The 18,224-nt window shown below is 27.5% G+C and overlaps 1 protein-coding gene across 2 annotated transcripts in view; it reads left to right on the top strand.

Moving 5' to 3' along the window:
* Nucleotides 1-18,224, top strand: part of LOC135926523 (myosin-10-like) — a 46,461-nt gene that overhangs the window by 3,564 nt on the left and 24,673 nt on the right. The window contains exons 2-5 of one of the 2 annotated variants that reach the window (XM_065462430.1): nt 2,738-2,894; nt 16,955-16,982; nt 17,405-17,549; nt 17,850-17,873. In XM_065462430.1, the coding sequence (XP_065318502.1) occupies nt 2,738-2,894; nt 16,955-16,982; nt 17,405-17,549; nt 17,850-17,873 (354 nt within the window). The remainder of the gene's footprint in view (nt 1-2,737; nt 2,895-16,954; nt 16,983-17,404; nt 17,550-17,849; nt 17,874-18,224) is intronic. The other variant, XM_065462431.1, reaches the window with a different exon arrangement.

Here is an 18,224-nt window from a genome sequence, read left to right as displayed (position 1 = left end):
GCTCAAATCGAGCTGTTTAACAACACAACACTAGGAAACTAATAGTTTTTTTAACTATAAATTTATTAAATACGCAATTAAAAATATTAAGATGTCCTAACTAGTGTTGCTAAACGGCTCGTTTTGAGCCGATTTTTAAAAACGGCTAACTCAATATTTTAGCCAGAAAAATATTGCCTAAGCCTTGAGATTTCGATAATACATGTATAGACCTTTGTTCCTTCTATGAGCAAAATCTTCAGGCTAGCATAATATTTTTCTGGATGAAGTATAGAGTTAGCCGTTTAACAACACTAGGCTCTACTCCAAAATCGAAATTTATATAATAAAAAGAAAAAAAACTTAATTTTTTTTTCAAAAAATATATCCATGTATGAAATTTTTTTTTAGTAAAATTTTTATCCATCTGCCTCGCATAAACTTCCCCCTTTTAAGAGAGAGAATACTATTAATATGAATAATACAATTTTTAGGCGAAGAGGGGGAAGTGGCTTTTCTCCCGTTCAGGGTTAACTTGCTCACGGTATTAGATATTAAATTTAAAAAAAATAATATTTATTTCAAATTCGATAATTGATTCAATTAACTAATTTCATATGCTTTGCAAGTTTCATTGATTTAAAACGTTACTCGTTAAAAGTAATTTCTTATTGTTATTTAAATGACATAATTATTTTGCGAATAAAAAAAATATTTTAAATTTTTTTCTTCTTTTTAGTGTAGTTAAAAAGTTAATTTATTTCAATATTACAATAAAAAAGTATTTATATATATATATATATTTATAGAGAGAGAGAAAAATATCGCTGCATAAAAAAAATCTCATTAAAAAAATTGCAATTTAATTAAAACCGACAACTTTAATCACTGTTATTGTTTTATAAAAGAACATTAATGTTCCTTTTTATTTGTTTTTTGTATAGGCGCCTTATTTGTAACTATTATTTATATAGGAACCGGAAAATGTTTGATGTTTGTTAATATCAGCTCAGGGTTGTAACGATGGGGCTGAGGCACGCAAGAGCACACAATGTAGCACTTCAAAATGAAGTGGGTGTTTTGTCAGGGTGTGAAGTTGCGTTAGCTCTCCTTTATTTACGCAAAATAATACTAGAGTTCGATTCATGTCATCGGGACGTTTTGTTATCTATGTTAACAGATTCTTCATAGAATGTAGTTAATGACGTTCAAAGATCTTTTAGCTATCAATAACCAATTTGCAGCTTGAATCTTGTGTGGATTTTAGTTCTTTTTATCGATAAACCTTTTGATTATCATACCTATCGTAACTTTATATTTAAACTTTTTCTTTAAAAATATTTGATTTATACATTTTTATTATAATAACTTGATTGGTAAAATTACATATTGATATTTGAATTTCATATTTTAAAAAAATATTTAATATTAATTGAATATAAAAAAAGCATACACTTGCACAGCATTATTTACTTAGTGTATTAAATTATTTTCAATAAAAATTTTGAACATATTTGTTAGGTGAGTAATAGTAATATATATTTTTATAAAGCAATCTTAAAAATACCTTTTTAAATTAAGGAAGTTGTAAATTTTTTTATTGGATTATCCTGTAGATATTTTGGAGGGAATTATTTTATTTATTCAGTTATTAGTAATGACAAAAAAGAAAGGGCTATAAAGAAAAATAAATGAGAAGAAAGCATGATGATTCTAGTTTAGTCTCTTTGGATCTTACAATCATTTGCTAATCACGTCTTAATAAACTTTTTTTTAGCACGCTATGGGTGCATTCATTATTCGATTAGGTCCAACTCAAGGAAATTGCCTTTACTACTGATTAATTTCTATTTGCCTATTTATAATCGCATGACCTGTTAGGGTTGGTTATTAATAAAACTCTTAACCCATATCTCTAGTCTTTAATCCTACTCTTTTCTTCAAGTGTAATTGTTTAATTTTGAATATATTTTTTCAAAAAAATTCCTTGAGTTGAGCGATTATCGCATTATTCGATATTAATTGCATGAATCTGAGACCCGTAGCGTTCTAATTTTTAATTCCGGTTCGTAAGGATTGAAAATATGTCAAACTCGGCTTGGTTTTTATTTTTAAGTCCGGTCAGGATATTTAAAAATTAAATATTATTTCTAAGGAAGAATTTTAGATTATGCAAATTAAGAAATAATCAATCCCTTATTAGATTTTCCGAATAAATTGTTAAATATAATTTAGGCCGCATTCATGATAGGATTCGAAACGATTTAACAGTTTATCGACTTTTAAAATCTATTTTTCTTTATTAATGTTAATTTTATCTTTAATTCTATTCATAATAATAATCATCTTAAGAAATATTGATTTAAATAAAGAAAAATTGTCTCATAAATAGATTTTAAAAATTGATCAGCTGCTAAATCTTGTCGGATCGGATCCCGCTATGAATGCAGTTTTATTTTTTAAAAAAATCAAAATCTTAATGTTTTGGGAAATAGATTTTAAAAATTGATCAGCTGTTAAATCTTGTCGGATCGGATCCCGCTGAATACAGTCTAATTTAAAAAAAAATCAAAATCTTAATATTTTAGGACAAGGGTCAGACCTGCAGATCTCTAAATATAAATGGCGTATGGAGAAAATAATCTTGATCCTTTTTTATGTATAGAATATGAAAGCAATTTACATGACTAGCAATTAAATACTTTAAAATGATGAACGTAATAATTAAATAATATAAAATCGTTTACATTTATTTTAGACTTATTCCGGTTTATTCTGCGTTGTTGTTAACCCTTACAAAAAATTACCGATATACACCGAAAAAGTTATCGAATATTACAAAGGCAAAAAGAGGCACGAAGTTCCGCCGCACATATTCGCCATAGCCGACAGCGCTTACAGGAGTATGCTTCAAGGTATATTGAGCTTTATAAAATTTTTGACCTGTATACAATTAAAATTGGGGCTGTGCCGATTCACAAATTTTTTAACCTATTCTATATTTTCCGATATCTATAAACCGATACCAAACCGATCCGATATATTTAGATATTCTACAAAACTGATATCGATCCCATATTACAAAAACTTGAACCAATTCGATATTTATGTTGATTATTTATTTACCATTTTTTTTAAAAATTAGCAGAATCAAATTTTTAATAACAATAATAGGAGGACTCCTTAATATATTTAGTTGTAAATTAATATTACTTCCCAATATTCGTGATAATGGATTTTATGGCAGAAAAAAAGAGGTCCCACCGCAATTAAGTAAGTATAAGATTAAATGGAGGAGAGTTTATTCCAAGAATTTGGCATTATCATATAATTTGAATGAGATGAGGTGAGCGTCAACAGAAGTTATCATATATTATAAGCCTGACAAATATAGAGAATTCTATTCATGCTAACTCGACTTGTAAAAATTATAGTAGGATAACCAGGATGAGTGAGAACTAAAATATTAGGGTTCTATTGAATAGGCCACTTATGGATTATAGGCTTCGGCACCGACAAATGATATAAGATGCTGAGCGAATAGAATGACTACGTGAAACTACCGGGAGTGGAAACCCCAGCCTTAGAATTATTATGGGAGGATAGAGTTCAATCGGAAAAAGTTTATAAATAAAAATAAGTATTTTTGGTTAACTGGCCTTCACTCCTTCCCCCCTCCAGATTAGTGATCTGCATCGGACCTAATTTTTCAAGCTCGGTCAGATTTTTTTAAAAAAAATTTGTAAGCCCCGGTCGAAAAGCCTGACCCGAAAATAAAAATTATATGCCCGATCGCTCGGCATGAATATGTTTAAATATAGAAAAATATAATTGGTTTGTGAAAAAAATATCCTATGTTTCTTCCAAGAATTTTAAAATATCAATTTATTTAAGAAAATGTAATGATATCATATTTAAAAATTTAAGCACGACCCAACCCGATCCGAATTTTTAAAAAAAAATGTTAGGCCCGACACAGCTTGAACAGAAATTATTTTTTATAAATAGACCCGGCCCGAAACCAGTTGACAGATATGGGCCGGGCCGTGATTTCCCCAGATTAAGTAATAATCAGTAAAAATCATATTTTAAACTGATAATATAATTTTGTTTATTATTTACATCATCCTGCACCTTTTGATTCTGGCCTGACTATTTCAAAATTAAGAGGGGTTTTGCTTAGGCAAAGCTAAGGAATACTAGGAATAAATTTTATTTGTATTTAAAAATAAGATTATTTTGTTATGAAGATAATTGGATAATTATTTTAAATGAATTTTTCTTAAGATAAAATTCAACTACTTTTTATAAATAGCTTACATTTAGTAAATATTATTTTTTGAAATAAATAAAATGATTTTACCTCAAAAAAATTTAGATATTTGTAATTATCTGGGTATACCAAAAAAATTGTAAAAATTAACCTTCCTCATAAAAAGCTGCAAAATTTATTACAACCAAACATTTTAAAATGTAATATTGATGCCAAACTCTTATAATATAACGGCTGAATTTAAAAAAATATATTTTCAATTATAAACAGGTAATGAATTTTATTTATTGTTGTCCAGTATTTAATATTCTCGTCATATGACAAAGAATTTTATCATTTATTTATTTATTTTGTACCTTTTCTATCGTTAGCTGGCCATTTTTATTTTTCATAAAACTAAAATTCAAAAAAAAATTAAAATACAATTTCAAGGTGAATTAATTTTTTTTTGGATGACATTGACATGTGGGGTTAAAATTAATTTTATTCTTGTTATAACAATATCTACCTTCAATTATTTAATTGTGGTGAAAATTATAGTTTATAAGTTTTTAGCCAACTCTTGATTTTAAAAATCAATAAGCTTTATTAGGATCGGATCCTACTATTAATGCGACCTTCCAGCCCCGGATAGTAGCTTATTCAAAATTCAAGCTTCACCGTTAATTCGGCTTCTAAAAAATTATAATTAATTTTCTCCCTAACTTTTATAAATTCATTTGAGGTGGCATTTGAGTTAGATTTTGTAAAGCTAATGTAGCTCGGGAGTTTAAAATTTTCAACCACATTTATGGTGGGGATAATAGATATAATTTTGATTTTTGACGAATCTGAAAAATTAGATATTCAACTTAACCGTTAATTCGGTAGTGACTGCTACTATTTCTAGAACCTGAACCGTAAATAATTGTTAACCAACCCTCCCCCTCCCATGCCTGTGAACCGGCTTAAACCTTTGATATTTTAACTCTTGAAGATAATTGATAATCAGTTTTGAATAAAAAGTATCAGTAACTATTTCTAGATATTTTTTTCTATATCACTATGTGACGTTGCCACAAACCCAAGTTTAGCCCTAAAATTTATTTTTTCTCCTATAATTTGACAGGAGAGAATCTTGAAAATATTTTAATTGTATAAAGGCTCAATATAATTCTAATACGCTTGTATGTGAAAAGGAACAGGTTTTAATGGTTCAAACTGAACCGATATTATTATTTTTTTACGAAACTTAACCACAAACTGTTATTTTTATTTGAACCGACATTCCGTACTGTTTGGATCTCTGGTAAAAACATAACAAGCAATTTAATAGATATTAATATTATAAACTTTAAAAGGCATCAAAATAATTTTCAATCAATTCGATAAGAATTTTTGTAGATAATACTGAGCTGATTTTTTTTAAAAAAAAAGAAAAATACTCGTTCAATGTCAGAAATAACTTTTTGCTTGACGAAAATTTATATTTTTTTTTATCTCATCCAGCAAAAATATGGATAAGATTTTTAAACTTCAAAACCTGACCCAAATGTCCTCCCCTAGCAATTTTCTTTATAGCTTTAATGAATAAGTGGAGGAAAATAATTATTGGTAATTGAATTGCGAAGAATTGGCAAAATTTATTTCTAACGAGAAAAGGATCCTCTAAACATTTAAAGCTTTAAAAATCCCTAAAACTTACTGAATATAGCAGGTTTATACAGATAGGACATTGATTTTGCAACCAGTCGTTTTAAACTTTCTTACCTTCATTTTGTTTTCGCCATTACCTCTCTAAATTATGTTTGTGTACGATTTATCTGTGATATTAAATGATAATAGTCATTCTTCTCATATTTCCATCTTTTTTTAATGATATTATTATTTCGCTCTTCTTTAATTATCTTTATAATGATATTTTTATCAAGTATTTTCCTTTCCATTTGAAAAATACAATATTATTATTTTTTTTACCTTAACCCCTTAAGGCGACTTGGTTATATTATACTATTAATTCTATACATAACTATCGAACATTTATATTAAATATATCTTATTATTAATAATATTGAGTCATCAATGTTTTTATCTACAATATATTTGTGGTATTTAATATCTACTATTTTATGATAAAAAATCATATGGTCATTTAATCTTGTAATATTACTTACACTATATGACTTATATCTGATTCTTTAAAATATTATTTATATAAAATCTTAAATAACTATAACTTATTTAAAAATATTATTCTTAAGTTTTAGGTGCTTGTCCAGAGGCGTATCTTTACTTCCTTTACGCAAAAAATAATTATATCACTTCCCTATAATGAGACCTCTGAAGGCCTCATAATTTGCAAAGGATCTTCGCGGCCCCACCGCTGCGAGTTGTCTGCGAGGGACGATATCCCATTATTCTAGCTACGAATTTTTAAATAAAAATTAGCGACCTTCGGTTAAATTATGGAACCCGATCTGGGTTTATTTTTTTTTCCATTTCCAAGATCTACCCGGGTTTGTAAATAATTATAATTTTAGGCCTGACCATTCACCCCGTGATTCTAGTAGAGCACAGGTCTCTGATGAAATATTATATTTCCTTAACCTTATAACACATTTTGGAACTATTCAGGGAAAAATAATATCGATAGCACACTCGGGAACATAAATTTCCATGTAATTCGGCAAGAAAAGTGTTTTCAGTATTACAGGGGATATTCGATGGTCGCCGACGCATGAGAATTTGCCCATTCTTTTGGCTTTGCTCATATATCGCTAGGACTCTTTTGGGTAAATTACTTTGTCAAAACGTTTCCCAAATCTTGATTTTTCTTTAAATAATTACCGTTATTCCATCATGAATGAAATTGCGATATACCTAATTTTTAAAGGGGTTTTTGGTTATTATAATTTTCTTCTTTTTTCCGGAAGTTAAAAATTTGATTTCCTGTCTTTTCCTTATAATGAATTATTTTTATATACCTTTGACTCTTTCAATATAATTTTCTAATACCTACTTTTCGGATTTCCAGTGTAATCGGAATAAAGGTTTGATTTTTTTCTTTCGATTGATTTATAGGTTTTATAGATTTTAGCCCTTTCTATCGGGTGTTAGTGAGAGTCAATTTTGGTTAATCCTCCATTTTTTGTTATGTTTTAAATTGTTTATAAAGAGCATTATATTTTGAAATAATAATAAATCCCGGAAGATAAGATTTTACGGAAAAAATTCACCTGATAATTTTTTCCAAAAATAACCTTCACTTTCTCAGGGGAAAAAACCTGATGGGATTTTTTCCGGAGAATTATCTTCCGCTTAATCATATTTTATAGTTAAATTAAATTGGTTAAATCCCGGATTGGCTATAATTTTTGTCCAATATAATTTAAAAAAAAAACTATATTTATAGTTAAATTGGCTCTGATATAATCGAATGGTTTAAATTATTATCTTCTTTTGCTGAAAAATTAATAGTAACGTATTATGATAAGAAAGGTATCTGGGTTACCTTGCATCGCATCATGTATACCACTTCTGATTTCCAAATAAATGACTATATCATCGCTTATAGTTTATTTGAAAAATAAATTATCACAATTTTGACCTTCAAAACACAAAATGCTATAAGTTCCCTCTCATTTAATATTTTTTTAAAAAAATTTTTATATAAGGCAAGGCTTGCGTTTGTCTTTAATAATACTATTCTATATAAACAAAAAACATATAACTATCACGTATCAATATTGTAGTATTACTATATTATTATACTTTTATAAAATCTTGTTATAAAGGGAATTAAAAGCTGGTCAAAATTAACTTTGTTGAGGGAATCTAGAACTGGAATTATCTAAATGTATTTACCTTGCTTCCTTGAAGTAAGAAAGAAAGATATTTTTTAATAATGTTACGTTTATATTTTTTAAAAAAGTTGTTTTTTCAAAAATTATAAATTAACCATTGTACATCAATTAGCTTCAGTCAGCATTGACTTGTATATACATTGCTTTGTTCAACACTAATTATGATACTGTCTCGCTTTTCATTATAAAAACAAAACAATATTGTTTTAAAAGGAATTTAAATCTCATTAAAAATTTAAATCTCATTAAAAAAATATATTATACATTTTACTAATAAAAGTACATATAATATACTTAAAAAGTTCCTTTTTTAAGACTAAATTTATGGTTCGATTGTTATTCGATTCCGGACTTTCATTGCTAATTCATTTACTCTTATTATTGTGTTTTTTCAAAGGAAAATTTTTCAGAATAATACATAAAATTTGATTAGATCTCATTAAATATTCTAGTCAAATTTAATTTAAAAAAAAGAGTATGTTTGCGACCAATTTAAAAAAAATAATATTTTCAAATGATGACTCCTCTAGGGCTGAATAGTTTATTTTCGTTTGAAGTTTAGTGTTAGCAGAGTAGTAAAGGGAATTTTGTATACGGGTGGGTAAAAAGATAAGCGATAACAGAACTAAGATTTCGGTTAGCGGAATTTTCCATTAATCACCAGGACGACCTATTTTCTTGTTTTTTCAGGAATTCAGAGGGTTTTTATTCATTAGCCACCTTACCTAGATATTACCGTATAGCCAGAATCACTGCAATGGTATCGCGTTCGCGGCCTTCTTTGAAGACTGTCACTGGTTTAGCTTCGTTTATCTTCAGTCTTGGAGTACCTTTACCCCTTCGCTTATCCACCCATTGTTTAACATTTCCTTATACTACCAAGCTACTGGTCAAAAATATAACTTCATCTAAAATATATCAATACAATCATATAACAAAACGAGCATTCATCTATTCACCCAGACTTATTTCATTTATTTAAAAATTTTCCTTCATCGCCCACTCCCCACCCCATATATCCAAACTAGCAGATGTTTTGTACATTTAATCTTCGGAATTTAAACACAATTTATATATATAATTGTTAATTCTCTTTTCATTACATGCAAATAAAACCTTAAATACCCACTCATAAACAGCTACTGGTAAGGAGGTCAGGGTAAGGATACATGATTAATTTTGGAACTTCATTTTAAATTTCTTTGTTTACTCAAAAATAATTATTTTAAAAAAACTATCAAAAAATTTTTTTACCGCCTATAAAACATACAATTATTGAAGAAACCTTTCAACGACTTGGTAGTTTAGTTATTATTATAAAATTTTAAAAGTATTCTTTTTTTACTATAAATTTAAAAATTTAAAAATTATTCTTTTTTTTCAAAAAAAAATTTATTTTATTTATATATATGGTTATACTTTGCTGCCTTGAAAATCTTAAATTTATATCTTACATTGTCGTTTTTGCATATTATATTTTAGCCATTTCGTTACGATCCAAACATATTGAGTTTTTAAAAATTTTTTATGGTGTGGGTGCGCCGGAAACATGATAAATTCCCAGGATGATTTAAAATAATAATAATTTCCTATCATAATTAGACACTATCGTAGATGTTACATAGAAGGGTGAAAGTCCTGAGTTGGAACCAAGAAAAGTGCTGGTGCCGATATCGAACTTAGTTTTTGGTAAAATCAATGAACTAATATCTATCTATCTATATCTTCCTCTTTTATTCTTTTTTTTTATCGATGAGTTATCTATGTGTTGGCATCAGCATTGTTAAATCAATAGCATACTTTTACTTGTGTTTCATTGACGTGTACAATTTCTTCGAGGTAAGAATTTTATAAAAAAAGTAGATGGTTCTAATATTCCAAGGTTACTAGGTCATGATTGGGTCATTCCATGTCAAATGAGCAAAAAAATCAAGATTTTCGGCCGACCCCTTTCAATTTTGATAAAAAGTTGTAGACTGGTTATATATGTTTTCATTAGATTATAAACAAAATTTTAGCGCATTAGCAACTATATTAGCGGAGATAATCGGGGTTAAAGGTCCAAAAAACGCCTTTTTTTCCTTTTTACTGATGTTAAATAATTAATTTTTAATTTAAAACTAATTATGATCAAATATTGAATCTAATATCAATAGCTAAGTTAATAATTGATAATTATGGCGAAAACTTCAAAAATAATTTTTTTTTAAATATGGGTCATCTTATGGTCAGTTGAAAATTTGAAATTAATATTTCGAAATGTATATGATCTCCGATTTTTAATTTTTTTAAGAAATATTATCCGTTTACTATTTTTTTAATAATTTCTTTAACAATTAGCATGACTGGATATTTATTTAAAAAAATATTGCGATTTTTATACTTTAAATAAAATAGATGGCGCTATATATAATAGTTTTAATATGTTAAAATTCATTTTTTTTATTGATTATAAATATTTTAATGTATAATATATCCTAAAATTCGATCATATAACTTTGTAAACCTTATTCCCCTGAGATATTCGCAGGATAAAAAATTTTAATAATTTTTTTAATATTTCAATGTAAATTAAAATAATTAAAAAATCGGAGTAGCACACGAACAAAAAAGCAGGATTAAAGGGGTGCAGGAAAATTATTAAGGGAAAAATCGAAAATCACATTAATTATTAGGCCTACCCCCCCCCCCCCCCCCAGACTAAATCATACTCATCAAGACCAATAATGTTATGAAATTGTCATTATCTTACATTATTAAAATAACCAGAGATAAAGATAATTTCAAAGATTTTGAAAATTTTTTTAAGCAATAAAAATAACAAAATTATAGTTCTGATGAAATAAGCCGACTCATGCCTGGAATAAAAGATTGTGTATCTGTTAAAGGCGAGAAAGAATCAGCATAGATTTATATTAAATAATCTTAAAGAAATATTCAAGATGTTTAAGGAAGAATACCCAAGTATATCAATTGGATTCCCTAAATTTGCCGAACTTAGACCAAAAAACTGAATTTTAGTTGGATGGCACACACACTGTTTGTGTCTGCGCCATTCATCAGAATGTGAAATTAATGACAAATGTAATAGCTGAAATTACAGCAGGAGAAGATTACTGTATAAATTCTTATAACAATCTTTTGGCGCAAATTATTTGTAATCCATCTCAGCCAAAATGTTATTTAACAAATTGTGATCAATGCCCTTGTATAGAATCTCTTATGGGCCAATTATACGAATTGTTTCAGAGAAATCGTTTAGAATATGTCACGTTTAAACAATGGATCACGGTGGATAGAGCAAATCTTGAAACTATTATAAAGTCCATTGATGGTTTCATCGAATTCACTCGTTTATAGCTAAACACAAAGTTTATTTTTGAAGAATTCCAAAGAAAATTTAAAAGATGAGGAATTTTTAACAATTCTAGATTATTCTGAAAATTATTCCCTTATTTTACAAGATGAAGTTCAGGGATTTCATTGGAACAATGTGCAGGCCACTATACATCCATTTGTAGCACATTATAAATCTGGAGAAGAATTAAAAAATATAAATTTTGTTATTTTGTCCGAATCATTAAGCCATAATACTAGTGCAGTCCACCTTTATCAAAAAAAATTCATTAAATTCTTAACAGCCAAATTTAATTCTAAACCAGAAAAAATAATATATTTTTCGGATGAAGCCGCGTCTCAATACAAGAATCGCAAAAATTTTCTGAACATATGCCTTCATAAATACGATTTTAATATTCCTGCCGAATGGCATTTCTTTGTCACTGCTCACGGCAAAAATGCATGTGACGGTATCGGAGGAACTGTCAAAAGATTAGTTGCCAGAGCTAGTCTTCAAAGGCCAAATAAAAATCAAATCCTAACCCCATTAGAATTATATAATTATGCTAAAGAAAATATTCATATTCAATTTGAATATGTATCCAATCAAGAATATATTGAAGAGGAATTAGCCCTTCGTAAAAGATTTAATTCTGCACTGCCCATACATGGGACCCAAAAAATTCACGGGATTATTCCCATTGATCAAAATAAACTAAAAACCAAAATATATTCTAATTCCAAAAAATATAATATAAAACAAGTTCCGTTTTTAAATGAGAAAATTATATTTTAAAATATTAATGGATATATAACATGTGTATATGATGATAAATGGTGGTTAGGATATATAACCGATAAAATTTATACAAATGAAGAAGTAAAAATCCGATTTTTGCACCCTTGTGGACCTTCAGCCTCATTTAAATTTCCTTTGAAAGATAATATTTTAGTGTTGCCTAAATCTCATATTCTCTCGCTGGTCAATCCTTCTACTCCCACCAGTCGAACATATATATTATCTCCTGAAGAATCTCACAAGCTAGCCAGGCTTTGTATTCCTTTAGATAAAGTAAGATTTAATTAATTTATAAACTATCTTAATTAGGTAAAATTTGTGAAGATTTTAAAAATTTATGATCTGAATTACAAATAAATATATATAATGCACATTGTAATCGATTTAGTATGATATATATACATTAAAATATTTTTAATCAATAAAAAAAATGAATTTTAACATATTAAAACTATTATATATAGCGCCATCTATTTTTTCAAAAGTATAAAAATACGCAATATTTTTTTAAATAAATATCCAGCCATGCTAATTGTTGAAGAAATTATTAAAAAAATAGTAAACGGATAATATTTCTTAAAAAAATTAAAAATCGGAGATCATATACATTTCGAAATATTAATTTCAAGTTTTCAACTGACCATAAGATGACCCATATTTTATCAAAAATCAATTTTGATGTTTTAGCCATAATTATAAATTATTAACTTAGCTATTGATATTAGATTCAATATTTGATCATATTTAGTTTTAAATTAAAAACTAATTATTTAATATCAGTAAAAAGCAAAAAAAGACGTTTTTTGGACCTTTAACCCCGAATATCTCCGCTAATATAGTTTCTAATGCGCTAAAATTTTGTTTATAATCTAATGGGAACATATATAACCAGCCTACGAATTTTTATCGAAATCGAAAGGGGTCGGCCGAAAAGTGATTGATTTGACATGGAATGACCCGATTCTAAACCAGTCAGGTCCGAAATCGGAGATGCCATCATCAAGGAGAAGAATTTTCAAAAAGTTGCTAAAAGACTTATATCGAGATTTGGAGGTCTGCAATGTGAGAGTTTCTTATCATCCGATTGGCCTTTATTTTGGAAAAATGAAACTTTTCATCTGCCGGTCCATGGTTGTTTCAGTTTTTATAACTCGCTTCAATGTTTAAAAATTATATGATTTGTTGGTTTGGCCCTTTATTTATTTTTATTTTATTATATTTTTTTGCAATATTATGAAATATGAATAAAAAATATATTTGAATGAGCCCGTTTAGCTCATTTTGCCAGAAAAATATTTTACACCCTCTCATTCATTCATTGGTTTAAAGTATTTTTAACCCGAATACTCACTGCCCAATGTTTAATATTTATAACCCGCCAAAAGTTTAGCGGGTGGGCTCAGATACCTCCTATTGCAAATCTCTAATCTATATATTTAAATTTCCTAAGGTAATAATTATTGAACCAATATGTTTAAAAAATTCATAGCAAAAATATAACACTTAGTAAATTAACCATATAATGAAATATTTTATAGCGTTATCCACTAAATAAATCCAAAAATTCCAAAAAATAAATGTAAAAATATGGGATATATGTATTAATAAATTTTTGAATAATATGATGTCGATATTTGCATAAATATATTATTACTATTTAATTGTAGACTAAGGGCTTTGTTGTGCATTAGAGTTATCCATTAGGTGATTTAACAAAGATAAATAAAGAAGGAAGTCATAGATAGTCGTTCCTTGATTCTACTAAAAGCTAGGTTCCTATTCATCCTTTATAATTATGGGCCTGTGGATGTCCCTTGATACTGGCCTGCCATAGATTTGTGAACAAAAAAATTATTTCTCTGGCCTGGCGAAAAAATTGCTGGGCCGGACCTCAAAGATTTTATTATAGAGATCGATTTAAATTACAACTTAGGCAATAAATACTATATAATTAAAATAATATATATATTTTTTTAAACCTTATCCGTAAAGAACAATAAATTTTATTTAAAATACACAAAAATATTTTGTTAATTTTGAAAATTTATTAATTTTGTTTAAAAAATCAATCCACGAGTTGAATCTCGTTTTCTTTGCATTAAGGTGCGATAAAGTTGAATGAATGAATGGTTTATTTAAGATTTTGGTTTTTTAAAAAAAGAGTAATCTTTTTCTTTAAATATTCTAAAAAAATTGAATTTTTAACAATTTTTTATAAATTACCTTTCATTTCAATTTTATAAAATCATAGCTTGGGGAGGGACAAGACATGCGAGCCAGCGCTCTTAAATTATAAGACTCGCCAGGTCAGCAATCAGAGATCTGCATAAGTCAAAATATGAAAAATTTTATGGTTGAATTTTTTTGATAATAATACCCGGGCCAAAAATTATGTTATTTCTAATGATTTTTGGTGAATTTATAAATTGTTTTCGAGAAATTGAAAATACGAGGAGCCTTGATTGGTAATTTAACGCTCCGCTATATCCTTTTCTAACTTATATTTTTAATCATCATAAAAATTTTTAATATGTATAAAATCACAAAATACTATAAAATTTGATCAAATACTCATCACAGAAGATTTTTTTTTTGATGAGGCATTTCAAATTACTCTGGATTATTATATAAAATTTAAAAATATTTTGTAATAGAATAATTTTTTATACCCAGCCTGGGCTTTATTTTTCTAAAATCGCGGGCCCAGCCTTGATACGGACTCCAGGTCTCTGATATAAATAAGAGGTAAAATTGTTGAATAGTATCTTTTTTACAAAATTGTATAACAATTATCGTCGAAAGAATAATCAATACTTTTAATAAATCTTATGTCTATTAAACGCATTGAAGAAATAACTCTAACTAAACATACTTATATTATTTATATATGTAAGTATTTAAGTTTTTATAAAACCTTATGTTTTTTTGCTATTAAAAAAATACTTTTAATCATCTTAACCCCCTCTTTGGAATAATTTATAATCACGCTTTGTATAAATTTTAAAAACACTTTCTACCAGCATTATATATATTTTTTTTCGAATATTTAAATTGATTCAAATTATTGCAAACATTTTTTTTAAATTCTCAATTTATATTTTATTAAAGAAAGAAGAAAGAAAGCAAGTCTGTAAGAAAAACATTCACCACCGTTCCATTTATATAAATAGATGATCCCTTTTTGTCTTTTCGCATACCGTCACGTTAAATATTAATTTACCAATTTAACATCTCACAAATCACTTTGAATTGTGAAACATTATGAGAGTTTGTACTCGAGGGCTTTTATACCTACCTAAGCTAATGACGTTTATACTTCCATCGAAGATGACCACCCTCTCTCCCGCCACTCCTTACCCCCTCTAATTTTATTCAAATGACAATAGCAGTCATATACTACCTCCCTTAAATTTCAATGGCTATCTTGCATTATAAATCCCCACCTTGAATAGAAGTCACTGGCTGTACTACACTATACTTTTTTTTTATTGAAAACTTCCAATTATTTTCAAGAATAATAAAAAAAAATTTATTTTTACAAATACATACAAAAATTTTAATTTTTTTAGCCCTTTTATATAGATAGATCTTGTTTCATAAAAATATATTTACAGCTGGCATTAATTATTTATCGATTATCGAAGGGTGATTTATGAAAAAGCATAGCCAAATAATGTACTATTAATAAAACACCATTACATACTATGTGTATGTCTAATATAATAAGTACACAAGCATTAAAATTATTCAAGTTAAGAAGTTGCGTATGATTATAGATTTTGTGGTATATTAGTAGATTTAATATTGATAATATATATATTTAAAAAAATGATAAAAATAGTTTATAATCTTTGATTTATTAGTTTTTGTTTTATGGGGGGAGGGGGGTTAAATGAAGAAGATATTTACGAGGCAATTTTTTTAAAATAATTGCTGAGAAATTACTATTCTAATTTATTTAATGGCTTTACATCATTCGTCACATGGTATTGCGTTATTTTTAAAATATATAATAGTCTGGGAGAAGAAAAACATTTGAACCCCGGACAGTTTCCATTCTTAATTTTAAAGGCTGCTTATTTTTTCCCTAAAGCTTGCAAGAAAGCAAGGGCTATGCTTATTATGTTGATTATTGGGCGTAAAAATAAGGAAGAAAGGTAGGATTATTTGGAGCAGATAAACCTACCCATGGTATTCAACCGAAATGATAATTTTGGAAAAAGGTTGCCAATATCTGGATCATGTCGAATAGGCAAAAGTTTTACAACACCGTTTGAGAGTTTTAGAATTGATTCCAAACTTTAGGTTACTGTCAGTCTTGTGCCCAATTGCAACTTAAAATGCATCATTATTATTTAAAAAAATGTATATAAATAGCATAAAGGAAGCATATAAACTTATAAGTAGCTCTCCTAAACTAGCTTTTTCTCCACAGCCGTTTACTCTTTTAGATATAAGAGTAGCTTCAAATCTTGATTCACATTTCAATTTTTTGAATCAGCTAATGATAAAAATATTGCCTGCAATTTATTAATTCGTTGGAAAAGGATGCTGGGACTGCCTTTAAGGCTGATAGGTCATTTGGGTTATATTTTATATGATACTAAAAAGACAGAGCGTGGTCTTAAATACTTAGATGATCTAAGTTTTACCATCAAATTACAGATATTAGTTACATTTTATACCAAAATTATATATATTTTTATGTCATTATTTATACAGAACGGGAAGACCAGAGTATCCTTTGCACGTAAGTACATTTTTATATATAAACATTTTCTCTCTTTTTACAATGAATCATGACCCGATTCAAATTGTTGATTAGCATCTAAATCAATCTTATATTTTTTCTAAAATAGAATAAAATATAATTCTAAATAATTACGTTAGTAATTAGATAATACCAATCAAATTTTCGTCTTTATTTTATTAAATACTCATAAAAACTGTTTTTAATTCTACTTTGACTTGCTAAAACAATTTAATTATAAGTATAGATGACCTAAGAGGGGTGCTTGATTCCTTTATGTAGAGATATTGATTTAAACAATATGATATATTTATTTAGCTTATTTCACTATACCACTTTAATGAATTTGGTCAAATAAGAATAGAACATTTCCTTATTTTAAACATTTCTTTCTTTTTTTAATGCGCGGCGACGTAATAAAGTGGTGAGAGCGGGGCGGGTAAAACGGAAAACACCAAAAAAGTTATACAATATCTTGCCTACGTGGCAGCTTCTCATCGAACCAAAACTTCCGGGAACCCTTCCCATAGCAATCCATCCACACCAACCTCCAATAGCGGATCGGCAGTAAACACAACAACTCTATTAATATAAGCAAGAAATGGTGGGGAAGGAAAGAAAGATCGATAGATTTAAATTTTATTTTAAAAAAATCGAATTTTAAATTAGGAATGAGTAGGAATGTAGTATTTATTTGCACAATTTTTCTTATGTAATACTGTCAGAATCACGCTACCGTTTGCACGATCTTATTTTTTTATTTTACTTTGCACGATGTATCAAACTAATTTATATGAAATTTATTATACTTTGCATGCTATTTTCTTCTTAACCCTTTTTTTCTCATTTTAATTTTTGACCCATAAGCTTCAAGCCTATTTCTTGATGATGGTAAGTGTATATTATTATATTAAATAACAATTATTTTATTTATTTATAAATGCACATTATTTTGATTTATTTATTATACACTTTGGCACATTTATTAATAAATGGGGTTTTACTGATTTTTTTTGGGGGAAGCATAATTAATGCACTTAAGTATAGTATTTTTTTTTAAAAAAAAATATGCTTAATATGACAATTATACCTTATTTCAACTTGGGAGTATTCTTAAATAATGAGAAATATTTTTAATATTTCTAACGATTTCATTCATAGTCCAAAAATTTAAAGATGAATGATTTTCATAACTAAAAAAAAGAAAACAGAAATTATATCTTGTAAATCTTTTTAACAATT

The sequence above is a fragment of the Gordionus sp. m RMFG-2023 genome, chromosome 3 (genome assembly GCF_954871325.1).
Source record: "Gordionus sp. m RMFG-2023 chromosome 3, tfGorSpeb1-WG-v2, whole genome shotgun sequence".
Classification (NCBI taxonomy): Eukaryota; Metazoa; Nematomorpha; class Gordioida; order Chordodea; family Parachordodidae; genus Gordionus; species Gordionus sp. m RMFG-2023.
Note: the sequence above shows the minus strand (reverse complement) of the source record. Positions and strands in the feature narration are given on the sequence as shown.